At 44.1% G+C, this 14808-nt stretch overlaps 1 protein-coding gene across 3 annotated transcripts in view; it reads left to right on the forward strand.

Moving 5' to 3' along the window:
* Positions 1-14808, forward strand: part of LOC308427852 (Krueppel-like factor 3) — a 219130-nt gene that overhangs the window by 194630 nt on the left and 9692 nt on the right. For all 3 annotated transcript variants that reach the window (XM_080926107.1, XM_080926106.1, XM_080926108.1), the window contains 5 exons: positions 1466-1618; positions 4104-4227; positions 11174-11265; positions 12970-13131; positions 14222-14361. In XM_080926107.1, coding sequence (XP_080782233.1) covers positions 1466-1618; positions 4104-4227; positions 11174-11265; positions 12970-13131; positions 14222-14361 — 671 coding nt within the window. The remainder of the gene's footprint in view (positions 1-1465; positions 1619-4103; positions 4228-11173; positions 11266-12969; positions 13132-14221; positions 14362-14808) is intronic.

Genomic DNA, 14808 nt, shown 5'->3' on the forward strand with positions numbered 1-14808 from the left:
CCCTGCCATTTCTCCTCTCCTTCGGTTTCCTTAGCTTCCTCTGCCCCTTCTCTCGTTTCTCTCAGCTCCTGGTTTTCTTTGCCCTTGCTCCTCTTTGCTCTCCTTCTCTTCCCTTCCTCCCCCCCCCCCACCCCGTCGTCTCTCCGGGTTCAGTCTACTGGCCAGGTTTGGTCTCCCACACTCCGCTCATGCTCTGGACTCTTCCAGACGCCTGCGGCTGTTCTCTCCCTAATACCTATAATTAAAACCTTCTCCACAGCCACACCTGGGGGCATCCAGGTTCTCACTCTATGCATCTGGTGATCACACCCCACTTTATAATGCCATGTAGAAATTTTGGACATTTAGAAAAGAATTAATAATACAGGGGAAAGCCTTCAGAGGGAAACAGAGAAAGCCTTTGCATGCTTCTTTCTAATCCGATTCATAGGCACGGGGTGGGGGGGGGGTGGGACTTGCTTTGTTTGGCTTTGCCAAAATATGAAAGCAAACATGTAAATATTAATTAACAGATTGATGCTGTTACATGCTCACAATCTAGTATCTATTTTTACCATCCTTTTAAAATATATTTTTACTTTTTGAAATTAAATTATGTTTACATCATCTTACCCCTTCCTTTTTTCTCCCTCCAACCCTTCCCACAATACCCTTTGCTCTCTCTCAAATTCATGACCTCTATTTTTTGACTACAGTTTACATATATGCATGTGTGTGTGTGTGTGTGTGCTAATTACTGTAACACATACATGCGTGTGTGTATATATAATTTCCTAATATAGAACACAACCTGTGTAGTCTATATAAAGCTACTCATGTGTATACATTTTTTAGGGCCAACCATTTGCTATTGGATAGTCTAACTTGGAGGCTAACCTGGGAAGACTGTCCCACTCCCAGCATTCCTTAGTTGCCTCTAGTTCTTCCTGTAGGGCTGAGGCTCCTTGAGAGTCCCCCTTCCACATTTGCATGTCTATTGGTGTTGTTTTGGGTTCTTGTCTTGTTTAGGCAGCCATATGATCAGACTTCAACGGGACCTAAAAACCTTCCCTCTGAGGGCTAGATTGTATGGTATCGTAAGGTACCATTCATGCTTCCAAGGGAAAGGAGCAACCCTTAGTCCCACCCAGCCAGCTATGGTGCCTATGAAAACAGTGACCAGCCTGGGGCAGGTCCAACAGTGGCTCATACAGCTTGCCAATAACCAACATTTTCATTGGCCCTCTCAGCAAGAGGGAAATGATACCAGGTACTGGAAACCAAACCAACCACCCAGGGCTTGTGAGCTCAGAGATCATGGAGGAGAACCTATGGCCACCTACTTACAAAGAATCATTTTTGAGACATTCCAAAACAATAAAAGTGATTTTTCATAGAATTTCTGCTCTCCCTGTTGCCTCTACATCTTGCACAAGAAGGCAGCATGGAAAGTCCTGTCTAGTACATGAGCATTGTGTCTCTGCAGATGTTGAGGGAAGCCAAGGAGAAGGAGAAGCAGAGGCTGGCGCAGCAGCTCCCGGCGGAGAGGACTGCACACTATGGGATGCTGTTTGATGAATATCAAGGTTTGTCACACCTGGAAGCCCTGGAAATTCTGTCCAATGAGAGTGAGAGCAAGGTACATTTCCCACGGTCGTTTGAATGGCATTGTTTGGTGATGTGTTTTCCCTAGCACGGGAGAGCCCAGAGTGACTGGGATTTCTCGTTAAACTGTGGGCATTGACTGCGCGTTATCTTATGAGTTACCATTTTACTTGTTTGATTTCCTTCACCACACTATTTGGACCATAAAGCACAAAACCATCCTTCTGAGAACCATTTGAAAATGTTCCTGTTTAGAAACCGATGAAACCCAGATTACCAAATTGGTGGTTCTATCAGTTTGAACTATCCCACACGACCCCAGGCAAACAAGCAAACTGCATGGATTAGAGACAGAACTAGGTTGCCTGAGACCCTCCCTCAGAAAAAAAACAAAAAGGACTGGCAAGACAGCTCAGCGGGTAAAGGCACTCGCTGCCAAGCCTGACTATACAAGTTCAATCTCCAGGACGCACAAGGTGGAAAGACAAAGCTGATAACTCCTGCCCGTTATCCTCTCACCTCCATGTGCACACACAAATATGATAAAAAAAATTAAACTATTAAAAAATCAAGTAGGGCTGGAGAAATGGCTCAGTGGTTATGAGCACTGATTGCTCTTCCAGAGGTCTTGAGTTCAATTCCCAGCAACCACATGGTGGCTTGCAACCATCTGTAATGAGATCCAATGCCCTCTTCTGGTGTGTCTGAAGACTACAGTGTACTCACATATAAATAAATAAACAAATCTTTTTTTAAAAAAGCAAGTAAACAAAACACCGCTGAAAGATAATGTTTTTAAATGACATAAAAAGACAATTACCGGTGTACACAGCCTGGGACAAGATAGGTGCTCGGTGAACACTGGCTGCTGTTTTGTGCATCTGTGTGAATAAGTGAGCACACGGTTGATGACACTGTATTTTATGTTGTAAATTTCTGTTGCGCTGATTTCCTGCCAAGCTTCCCCCCAGAGCCTTGGGCAGACACATAACACCCAGTGAAACACTGGGGAAAACAAAGTCCTCCAACCTGGGTGCTCTGCCTGACTCTTAGGCTGGTGTGCCGATTTACTACGATTTACTACCACGTGAGCGTTGAACCCTATCCCAAGGCGGACTGAGCTTCTCTGCTAGTGCTCCCTCCGGAGCAAGAATCTGACTTGCAGAATGTAAAACCAGCAATGTACAGTTTTATAGTCACACCTCGTTTTTAGGATGATATTCCACGACCTGTGACCAAATTGGAAATTTAAATTAATCTTCAGAGGCTGGCCTTCTGTACTTGTTTTGAAGCATGTGCAGATGGCACTATCCAAAGAGAGACTCCAACAGAGAGCAGGGGTGATGCCAATCCAAGCCAAGCCTACAGTTCCTCACCTCCCCAAGACAGTGACTGTTCCCTCCTTGCTGACCCTCTGTGCCCTTTTTGGGTTTCTCTTCCCTAAAGCAATGGCTTTCAACCTTCGTAAACAATGTTACCCCTTAATACAGTTCCTTGCGTTGGGGTAACCCCAACCATACAATTATATCATTGCTGCCTCATAACTGTAATTTTGCTACTGCTGTGAATCATAATGTAAAAATATGATATGCACAGTATGTGACATGGAATCCCCCAAAAAAGTTCAGGTTGAGAACTACTATTCTAGACAATAAATTCTCAGAAAATGAAAATGTATCTTGAACATATATATATGTATATTCTCAAGTATATATTCTCAAGTATATATATGTATGTATATATATATATTTATGTATATATATATGTATGTGTATATACTTTATGTATATATGTATGTGTATATATTTTATGTATATATGTGTATATATATATTTGTGTGTATATATGTATGTATGTATATATACATATATATATATATATATATATATATATATGAATATGTGTTAGATCTTTCGTTTATTGAGCAACACAGTGTTTTAAGTCAGTTCTTATGCTTTAATGGTCAAAATGACCTTATAAGGTAAATGTAACAGTCCCAATTTCACAGATGAAGCCGAGGCATAGGGATGTAAATTATACAAGGTCAACAATAAGTGAACGCTGAACTAATATTTGAGGCCGAAGTGTGTTTTAATCACTGTGATCAACGGTTCCCACCACCGGTGACCAGGGCCATCCATATTCATTGTTTACCACACCAAGGATCACAAGGGAGTATAGATCCTGCTTTAAGAACAAGACAGTCCTGTGTGGTGGCTCGTGCCTGAACAGTAATGAAGAAGCCAAGGTTCAAGACCAGACTGAACTATCCAGTTTGAGGCCAGTCTGAACTACATTCTGAGATGTCACAGTAGCAGCAGTAACTAGCAGTGGGAAGGACGGAGGCCTGGGGGAGCTCACACTGTGAACGGGCAGGAGAGCCAACCCTTCCTACCCCCCACACCATGGCTTGCTCAGTAGCTATTGGGAAAACCGGAGACAGCGATGCATACATGCTATTCATGAGAAGAAACACGGTGGCTAAAGTGATCTTCCTTTCTTCCTTCCTTTTTCTCCAGGTTCAGTCCTTTTTAGCATCACTGGATGGAGAGAAGCTAGAACTCTTGAAAAATGACCTCATTTCTATCAAAGACATTTTTATAGCCAAAGAATCGGAGAATGAAGCAAATCCAGAAGAACAAGGTAAAAAGCAATGACAAATGGCAAGGTAGCCCGGGGGCCTGGGCCTCAGAAACAGCTGCTGAGAAACAGCCCTTAGAACAAGGTGGGGTGCACTTAATCCAGGTGTCCCTCATGCAGCCTCCAGAGTGCCCTGTGCAGCTGTTGTGGGTAGAGGGCTGGTCTCCGTGATGTGTAGCCCTTTCTTTACTGAACAGGAGCCCCATTCTTTCTCTGGTGTCCAGCATCGTCCCTGGCACATCGCCAACTCGAGTAAATGCAAAAAGTCAAATGAACCAAGTACAGTGTGCTGGGCCTCAGTTACCACCATTTACGAGGCCCCTTCTAACTCCACGTGCCTCTGTTGTTTAATGTGATCGAGTCTTGCAGTAGATTTCTTTGCATGACTTCATTATTCCCTTTAATTTCTCTGTGTAGGAGTTGTGTGTTTGCAAGTGTCCCACACGCCATCTGAACAGTACTGTTCTTGGTGAGGAAGGCTGGCACACAAACAAAACCACACAAAAAGTCCCGTTCTGACCATGGCTGCACCATTTTCTCCAAATGTCTCAGGGTGAGAGGTGATTCAAGTTGAAGGTCATGGGGAGAGTAAGGTATACACATCCCAGCAGCCTTCCCTGTCTTAGATACTTCTCTATTGCACAGAGAGAAAGACAGAGACACAGACACTGGGTCTAGAATGGACTTTTGAAACTTTACAGCCACTTCCTAGTGACACACCTCCTCCAACAAGGCCACACCTTCTAATCCTTCCTCAACAGTTCCACCAATTGGAGACTAAGCATTCAAATATGAGGCCATTCTCATTCAAACCACTGCACCTCCCAAAGGTGACTGGAATGGAGAGCCTATTTTATGAGAAGCAAGGCTTTTTTTGAGAAGGGAAAAGATATTCTCAAAGTTGGCCATGCCCCATGACTACATTGGGTCATCTGCTTGGGAGTGGGGCAGAGAAAAGTATTTCTGGTATAGGTGGGGTGTGTCTTCCTACAGAAAGTAGTAACATACCACTGGGCAGAGCAACCACAGACACAAGGCTGGCTGCTTCTAGGACCAATAGAAAAGTCCACTGAAAATCTTTTCACTAATTTCTTGAACAAGTTATGTGCCTGCTGCCTAATCTGGGGACTGTTGTAAGGCCACCCATAAAAGCACGAGTTATGGATCTTGGCATATGGCTCTGCTCGCACATGTTAGCTGTAGCTATTGTGATTTGGTGTGTCCACACATCACCAGGGAGGTTAGGGAGGAAGAATGATCTGTGCCTGTCATTTCCTTGCCATGCAGATGAGTGATAATAAGTGTTCATAAGGTCACCTCCAAGTCGCAGAATCACTGTGTTCCCAGGTGCGTTATATACCGCTAATTAAAGATGTGAGCACTTCTGTGCTTGAACCTTGAGGCTAGGGGCAAATTATTCTGTGCATTCATAAACCCGTTTAATCTCCATTTCCCCTTTAACCCCACATCCTGATCTTCTGTGCCTTCATCTTAATGAACTGTATGCATCAAAATAAAAGAGCCAACTATACGGAAGCGTAGATAGGGACCAATAAATATCAAAGAGGCAACTGGGAATAATCTTTCTGTGCATTTGTATGTTCCTACAGAAATCACCAAAAATGACAACCTTGTCCTTTTTCTAATGAAGAAACTGAAATGCTAGGTGTTAGAGGAGATGCCACTCACATTGGGGACCCAAAATGACCCAATAGATGCCTCTTCCCAGTACTAACCATCACCCCAACTAATGAATTCTCCAAGCTCATGATACTTGAGTTAGATCTTGGTCCTTCTGGGTGTGTCATTCAGAAAGGATATTTAAAAGAACACTACGGCTCAGAATATACTCAGCTGGTAAAGTGCTTGCCTTCCAAGTGTGAGGACCTGAGTTTGAATTCCCAGAATCTATCTAACAGGCAAATGGGTGACATACTCCTGTAGTCCCAGCTATCAGGAGATAGGAGGCAGAGACAGGCTTGTGGGCCAGCCAGCCTGGCCTTTGGCCTCTTTGTTGAAGTCCTTGGCCAATGAGAGACCAAGTCTGAAACAACATGGGAGAGGTCCCTGTGTCATCTTGTCTCCCCACACATGCTATGCATGTGCATACCGACAGAAGCATCCACACTCATATGGACACGAATTACACATACCCCACACGTACCAAGCCACACACATACTACACACACACCTTGCACTAACACCACACACACACATACCACACCACACATATACACACACACCTCACTCATAGCACATACACACCACATACACACACCTTACACTTACACCACACACATACCATACCACACATACACATACATACCACACACATAAATAACACACACCACACATACACTTCACACTGCACACACCCCTACGCACATACCACACACACACCCCAAACATAGATTTCTACACACACACACACACACACACACACACACCACATACTTCACACTCACACCACACACATACCTGTACACACATACCACATACACTCACCTCACACACACCACATACATATACACATACACCTCACACTCACACCACACACACACACACACACACACACCACATACTTCACACTCACACCACACACATACCTGTACACACATACCACATACACTCACCTCACACACACCACATACATATACACATACACCTCACACTCACACCACACACACACACACACACACACATCACACATACAAACACTACACAAACCACACACACAGTACACATACACCCTTACCCCTGTACACCCACCACACACACACACACACTCTCTTTCTCTTTCTCTCTCTCTCTCTCTGGACAGGATATCTTCCCACACATCAAAGACATTGTTGCAAAGGCAAAGTGAAATTCTACTACGTTGTTCATCAGTGCTGTTCTTTGGAGAAGAAACTGGGTTGTGCTGCCAAACAGAAAGTATTGCCACAGGTGATGTGATGTGTTCTCATTTAAATATAGAGCCTCATTCAGTAAATTGAGAATTTTGGATTTCTCACACACAGAGACACACACAGACACACACACACACACTAAAGTGCTGAATATATTTTAAGAAAAAAATGATAAATTCGGTGGCTGGAAGGGGACCATGGTAAATTTATCTCTCTTTCATGACAAAACCCTATTATCTCCTTTAATAGATCCATTTTTCCCAAAGGGCATCTCTAGATGATCAAAACACTATTAATTTTCATTAACTTAATTTAATAAATAAATGTCATTCAGACACTTAATGAGGCACTGGGAGAAAAGAACAGAGGGGTTGTGAATTCAACCCCATCACAAAGGCCAATGATAGCTCAGGAAGGTGGAGGGGTTACCCAAAAAGATGCAGAAAGGAATGTCATCAGTGAGATGCAAAGAAAAAAAGAGCAAAACTATGGCAGAAATTTAAGCATCTCACAAGGATTTTTTTTTTCTTATAAGTGCACTTATATTCCTAAAATCATCTAACAGTTGAATAATTTATTTGGTGGTCTCAGAAAGAGTAATAACAAACTGCCATCTTCTAGATCAAATTTAACATCGGCCCCTGCAACTGAGTAACAATGGCTCCTGGTTTGCAGGTTTGTCACCTTGCCACAATGTAGTCTCACTACATGGCCATGGCCCTCCAATTTGCTTTACCATAGCTGTGAAGAGATCTCTGGTTTCATTGCCATGAGGAAGTTCTCTTGGCCATATATACATACCAAGAACAGCGATGATAGTCCGTTACAACATTGACTACCATCTGTTTTTGTATATGTTTAGTGATATTTTCCCCTCTGAAATACATTATGGAAGTTAATGCTACATGCTTAGTAGCTGTGATGCACGTTTAGAAGCCTCCTGAAGCTTCCGGGTTCTGGCTTACTGTCAGTTTCCACCAAACATATTTAATCTCGAGTGTTCATGTCCCTACCAATTGTAGGTAGCAAAAGTACAACATAACATTTTACAAAGAGCAGAGGGTGGGTTTTATGATCCCCGGTTGACAGGGTGTGGTGAGGAAGCTGAAGAAGCCTGGTGACTGGTTTCAGGCCCCAGAGGTTAAGCTGGGGCTAGAGTGGGCCCCCACCCTGCGACACAGCCTCCCACAGAATGAAGGAGACTGGGCAGTTCCCAGATGAGGCCTTGCCCATGTGCTTTTAGTAGCATCTTTCTTTCCTCCTTCTCCTCCTCCCTCTTCTCCTTCTTCTTCTCTCTCCCCCCTCCCCTCCTTCCCCTTCCCCTCTCTCTTTCCTCCTTCTCCTCCTCCTTCTCCTCCTTCTTCTTCTCTTTCTCCCCTCCCCCTCTCCTCCTCCCCCTCTCCTCCTCCCCCTCTCTCTCCCCCCCTCCCCTCCTTCCCCTTCCCCTCTCTCTTTTCTCTTTCTCCTCACCCCCTCCCTTCCAACCTTTCCTCACTTGGCTACTGGAGTCTCATTCTCAAGTCTCCTCAGGTTTCACTGTGTAGGAAGCTTTCTTCCCACACAGTGAACTGTCTTACAGCGGCAAACTACACTCACCTTCCTGGTTAAAACATTTCCCACTGTTGCCTCATCCTGAGCTCAGGCCACCTTCTACACCCAGTGCACACATGTCCTCGCGTTCTGTTCAGCCACACTGTCCTCCTTACTATTCCCCTGAAGTTGACAGGCTAGAGTTTATTGCCACTGCGGAGTGTCTAGAACACTTCTCCCCTGACCCAGATGCTATCCTGCCCTCAGGTAGGGACTACACTCCCAACTCCATCCTCCCCTTCTCAGTTACTATATGAAACACGTACGATCTAGGACTGCTTGTAAAAATGGAAAATTGGTGTAAATGAATTATCGTGTACTGCACTGAGTGAACACACACAGATTTTCAATGTGTTTGGTGAGAATTGACATTAAATGATATCACGGATGCTCTAGAGGTTCCAGCTTTTAAAGGTGGGTCAGTTTCTCATGGTTTCCCCTGAATCCTGACCTGTCCGGGCTGCCGTAACAAACAACAGGAACTCATTCCTCACAGTTCATAAGGAAGTCTGAGATCAAAGTCCAGGCACAGCCGGTGTCTAGTGAGGTCCATCTCTGGGTCACAGTCAGTGTCCTCTAGCTGTGTCCTCCCATGGGACGTGAGGCCAGCCAGCTCTCTGGGGACTCTTTACAAAGACACTAATCTATCCATTTGAATACCGTGTTCATGACCAAAAAAAAAAAAAAAACCCAATCCTTAATACTGTCAGTGATTAGGTGTCATCATATGAGTTTAGGGGAACACAGAACGTTAGCACCTTCTATATAAAATTTTTTAAACTCACTTGCTGCTCTTGCAGAGGACCTGGGTTCAGTTTCCAGAACCAACTGGACTGACAGACATCCTTCCAACATCTGTTCCCATCCTCCACTGGCCTCGGTGGGCACCAGGCATGCTCCTTGTACACATGCACATATGCAAGCAAGCAGGAATAAAATAAATAAAGATGAAAAACTTTATAGTAAGATTTCCATGTTCTAGCTGCCCCTATCCTCCCATGGTTCATACTTCTCCATAAAACTCATCACTTGGCAGAAATGCTTTGTTTATCTGTTTGTTTATTAGCCTGTCTCCCTTCTGAAAATATAGGCCATAAAACAGATCAAAGATAAACATTTGCAGTAGGCTATCTTTATGAGCTGCCCATTAGCTGTGTTTCTTTAAAACTGAAACTACCCTATCCATGCAAGTGTTAGGGACAATATTTTCCATGTGGCTTAGCCTTCCCCAGAGGTATACCTGGATTCTGGTACAAGCCCAGGTGACTTCCTCACAGAGGGTTTTGGACATATGCAATTGGGCTAGATTAAAGATGCTTTATTCTCCCTCAGGGGGCTCATAAACCCACTATGGAGTCAACACTTCAGCACCTACCAGAAATTAAAATGGCATCGGCTTGAAGTTTCAAACAAGAGAACTGAGCCTGTAGCTTGTAATACTCTCTGTTGCCTACCAGAGATATTTTTGGTTGGCTGGTTTGGTTTAGTTTGGTTTGGTTTGGCTTGGCTTGGTTTGATTGTTTTGGCTATTGGTATTTTGAGACAGGATTTTTTTCTGTGTAGCCCTGGCTGTCCTGGAATTCAATATGTAGAACAGGCTGGCCTTGAACTCACAGAGACACACCTGTCTCTGCCTCATGAATGCTAGGAATAAAGGCTTCTGTCACCACTGCCCAGACAGAGATATTTATTTTTATTTTATGATGTGTAATTATACTATATAACAAACATTATATGGTTATTATACTATATATCATATGATACCTTACTAGATTATCAATTCAAACAATAATATCTTTAGCACCTATTATGTTTCAGACATCATATTAGGAATGAACTTAACTTTTCCCTGTCCTTAGATAGCTTCCGAGCTGAGAAAATAGATCATTAAAAAGTATTCTAGAACCACACAAGGATTCTAGAGAACCTTGGGAAATTTCTCCCGAGAGATGGTATTACATCAGAGGACACACCCCATGGGGACTCTGCTCACTCAGCCCTGCACGTCCTCCCTCTGCACCACACCCTGGCCGTTGTCAAGGTTGCTACGTCGAGCATAACCACTCCCTTAGTGCCAGGCACCAGGGTTCTGACCCAGATCCTGCATTCTCATTCTTTCAGCAATGGTCTGCTACAGCTACAGCCCCAAGACACACAAGGTCTCTCCCGACCCGCTGTTGTCTCTGAGCCAGCCCAGGGGTGCCCTAGTGCCAGAGGCCTGCAGCTAGGCCTTGGCAGCCCTCTCCAGGCAGCCTGCTGCTTCCCTACTGTGCTCACCAATGGAAGACAGGACATCTGTCTTCCCTGGCAGCCTCGGGGCACACTGCCAAAGCCTCTCCTTAGACTCTCCTGAGTGCCTGCTGCAAAGTCAGGATAGCTGCCACATTCCAAAGAATGAAAAATGAATGAATGAATCACGCCTTCTGATGGCTGTCCTGTTTTGTTTCTAGGCCTAGAAGAAAGCGGGGAAGAATTCGCCAGGATGCTTACAGAGCTCCTGTTTGAATTACACGTCGCTGCCACACCTGACAAACTCAATAAGGTCGGAACCAGCCCATTCTGCCTTTGATTTTAAAGGGGTCTCGGGAAAGAGGGTCTCCGGGGTTAGGTTCCTCGGATCGCAAGAAGTGGAAAAAAACACCAACCCCCAACACACACACACACACACACACACACACACACACACACACACACACACACACACACAGCAGGGGAAGGGGAGTCTGAGGTCAGTAATTAGTATCTGCGGAGGCGCCCACGATGGATGCAGGGCTTCTGAGACCTCCGTTCCGTGATTTCCGAGTAATTATCTAGTGACCTTGAAAAGGTCGGTTGCCCTTTCACAGTAAAATAGAATGTTCTATCAGAGAATAAGACTCTTCACAGTGAGGCGAGGGGAAATCACGGGACTTCCTAGACCCCACTCCCACCCTTGCTTTTTAAAGAGACATACCAGTTTTAGATGGATGAGAGAGGTCACTACCTCTCCTCCCACCTGGGCCACCGCTGTGCCAAGACATCATGGGACAGTCCACCTTTGGCACTCCAGGTTTCTCTAACACCATGGTGCATTTTGCAAGTTAGCACCGGGCCTCACTGTAGGATTTCTTAAGGAGCCACTGATCATTAATTCTGCAAAGCTATGTAATGTTTTCTCTCCCCCTTTCCTCTTATCTCTTACCTTACCTAGCAGGGGTTTTAGCGTAGGCATTCACCTGTTAGAATGAGGGAGGAAAGAGAAGAATGGGGTATCAATGGTGAGGTGAGGAATTTCTTTCACTCTGTTAGGGAATTTACCTCATTCATCTCCTTACGGAGCCTGCCACTGCTTGGAGGGGACAGAGGGGACTTCTCAGTTGCCTGGGTTAGCCTTTATTCCTCATAGAGGTCTTTTTAGGGTGGCTCTCCCCTAATCTGCTAGCTCTTAAATCACCTCCCAGCATGCTAAACTTTGACACAGGCTTTAAGGTACCTCAGTGTTTGGCATAAGATGACCAACATCTTCTACTTTAAGCGAACGGCTTAAAGGGTACGATGAGCTCTAGATAAGTCTGTCCTGTCTGAGTTCAAGAAGCAACAGACCAGGTAGGGAAGGTAGTTCCCTGCAGTTTCCAATTAGTCATAATTCTGTAGGTCACAGGTTGCTGATGTTGCTCCCCTGATAGTGCCAGGCCTCTGCTCACCCTAGAGGTTGGAGGGCCTGCCACAGTCAGAAGGAGGAAAGCGTCATTCTTCTTTCCAGCTTCAGCTGTAACCCCTTACTGATTCTAGCCTAAGTAAGGAGTACAGTTCATCACCGCCAACCATGAACCATGAAAAATACACTGTAGATTTTGCACTGTCTGTCTTTTTTTTTCTTATCTAAATATCGTTTTAAAAATAGCCTTTTAGAAGTTCTTAGGCCCTTCGATGTGATCTACACCCTTTCTATCCCATTGTTTCCTGGTTTATATATATATATATATATATATATATATATATATATATATATATATATGTGTGTGTGTGTGTGTGTGTGTGTGTGTGTGTGTGTGTGTGTGTGTGTATGTGTGTGTGTGTATGTATGTATGTATGTATGTATGTATATATATATATATATGTATGTGTATATATATATTTATGAGCAACAAGGCTAAGATGTTTAAGGAATGCCTCACATGTCTGTCCTGGAGGGTCCTGGTTGAGAGGACTTGGTTTTCACATTCCCATGGTAAATGTCTTGTTTGGTTGGGGCCGTTCGTTGCAGGCCATGGAGAAAGCTCACAACTGGGTTGAAGAGGATCAAAGCGTGGTGTCAATGGATGTGGCCAAAGGGCTGGAGGGGGAAGAGAAGAAAGAAGGAAAGGAAGAGAAAGCTGAGGAACCAGAAGAAGACAAAATGGGGGGTAAAGGAGCTAAGACTGTAGAGGTAAACCTACCTACATCAGCTATAGTTACCTATGGGAATTCTATAAGAAGTCACCTTTAAAGTGAGGAGAACCACTTTCTATTTATTTACACAGTGTCCTACATTCGAGTAAAACTAAACACTCCTGTGTCTCGACTCCAGGACAATTTATGGCTTCGCAGAGACTTTTTGTAGCTTTTCTCCATAATTTTATAATTTAAAAGCAGAAAGATCTTCCAAAACGTAATTGATTTATCTTTATGCAAATGTGTTTCCACAAATCGTCTGTATGCTCCCTCGATAATGAGGCAATTGAAGCTCTCTTCTGTCGCTGTGGCCTCTTTCCTGCAGCTTAACTGCATTCATACGCGTATACTTCATCTCCTTCCTGAGCTCCAAAAGTCATCTGCAATAACTGTTCCTTATGCTGAGTTCCAATTTTAAAGTGACTAAGGTAGATGACTCCAAGGAAAAATGTCCACTGGAGTGCCTTCAGGCATCCTCCCTTCCACGCACCCCACTTCCTGTAACCCGCCTACCGTGTGGCCAGCAACAGTCTGACTGTTGAAGACACAAATGTGAATAGGTTTGTCTTATCCCTGGAGACCTGGCAGCATTGCCATTTAGTGGCAACACATGCACACACACGCACACACACACACACACACACACACACACATACACACACACATTTTGTATGCTTGGTTTGTCTTTATATGGAGACCAAAGGTTGCCTTTCTTCACCCTCTCCAGTCATTTTTCACCTTATTTTTTGAGTCAGGGTCTCACACATAACATAACATTGGCTATGGCCAGTGAGCCCTGGGTGTCGGCTCATCTCCATCCTGTCCTGGGGTTAAAGCTGTGCAGCCCTTACGTAGGTGCCAAGGAACCAAACTCAGGTCCTCATGCTTGTACAAAAGCATTTACTGACTAAGCCACCACCCCACCCTTTGAATTGTATTGGGATACAGGATTACGTCATCCAGGGGCCAGGCTGTAGCCCAGTCATACAGTATGTGCTTCGAATCATGTCCCTTTTTTAATGTGACAGGTATTTTTTGAAAAGACGCTGCTTAGCGAATAATTCTCTTGTGTGCATTCATTTCAGGAGGTGTACATGTTATCCATTGACAGTCTGGCTGAAGTCACTGCACGCTGCATCGAGCAGCTTCATAAAGTTGCAGAGTTAATTCTCCATGGGCAAGAAGAGGAAAAACCAGCTCGAGACCAAGCAAAAGTTCTGATAAAGTTAATGCAACTTTTAATTCTTATGTTTTAGATCGAATGTGTGTCTGCACAGGGACATGTGTGTGCATGTGTACATGTGTGCATAGGTGTGTGTGTGTGTGTGTGTATGTGTGCCATTCAAATGCACAAACACCTGAAGATTTAGATTTTCATGTCAATTTTAAGAAATAAGGACTCCCTTAGGAAATGCATTATGCAGTAATAATAATACACAGAAGTGGTGTTTGAGATGTAAGAGGAGACACACTAGTACATTCAGAGGTATAAGCATGTTTATTTTAATAGATCAGATTCATCAAAGCACAGAACATTGAGGGTAATTATATATTCATGCCATACCAACAGAGAAAGGACTCCCTAATATAACTTTTCAGTTCCCTTCACAAAAGTAGGCAGACACACACCACCCTTTTCAGCAACTTTACCTGCCCTGCCTGGTCCTCTGGG

The sequence above is a fragment of the Micromys minutus genome (genome assembly GCF_963924665.1).
Source record: "Micromys minutus genome assembly, chromosome: 1".
In the NCBI taxonomy this organism is placed as follows: domain Eukaryota; kingdom Metazoa; phylum Chordata; class Mammalia; order Rodentia; family Muridae; genus Micromys; species Micromys minutus.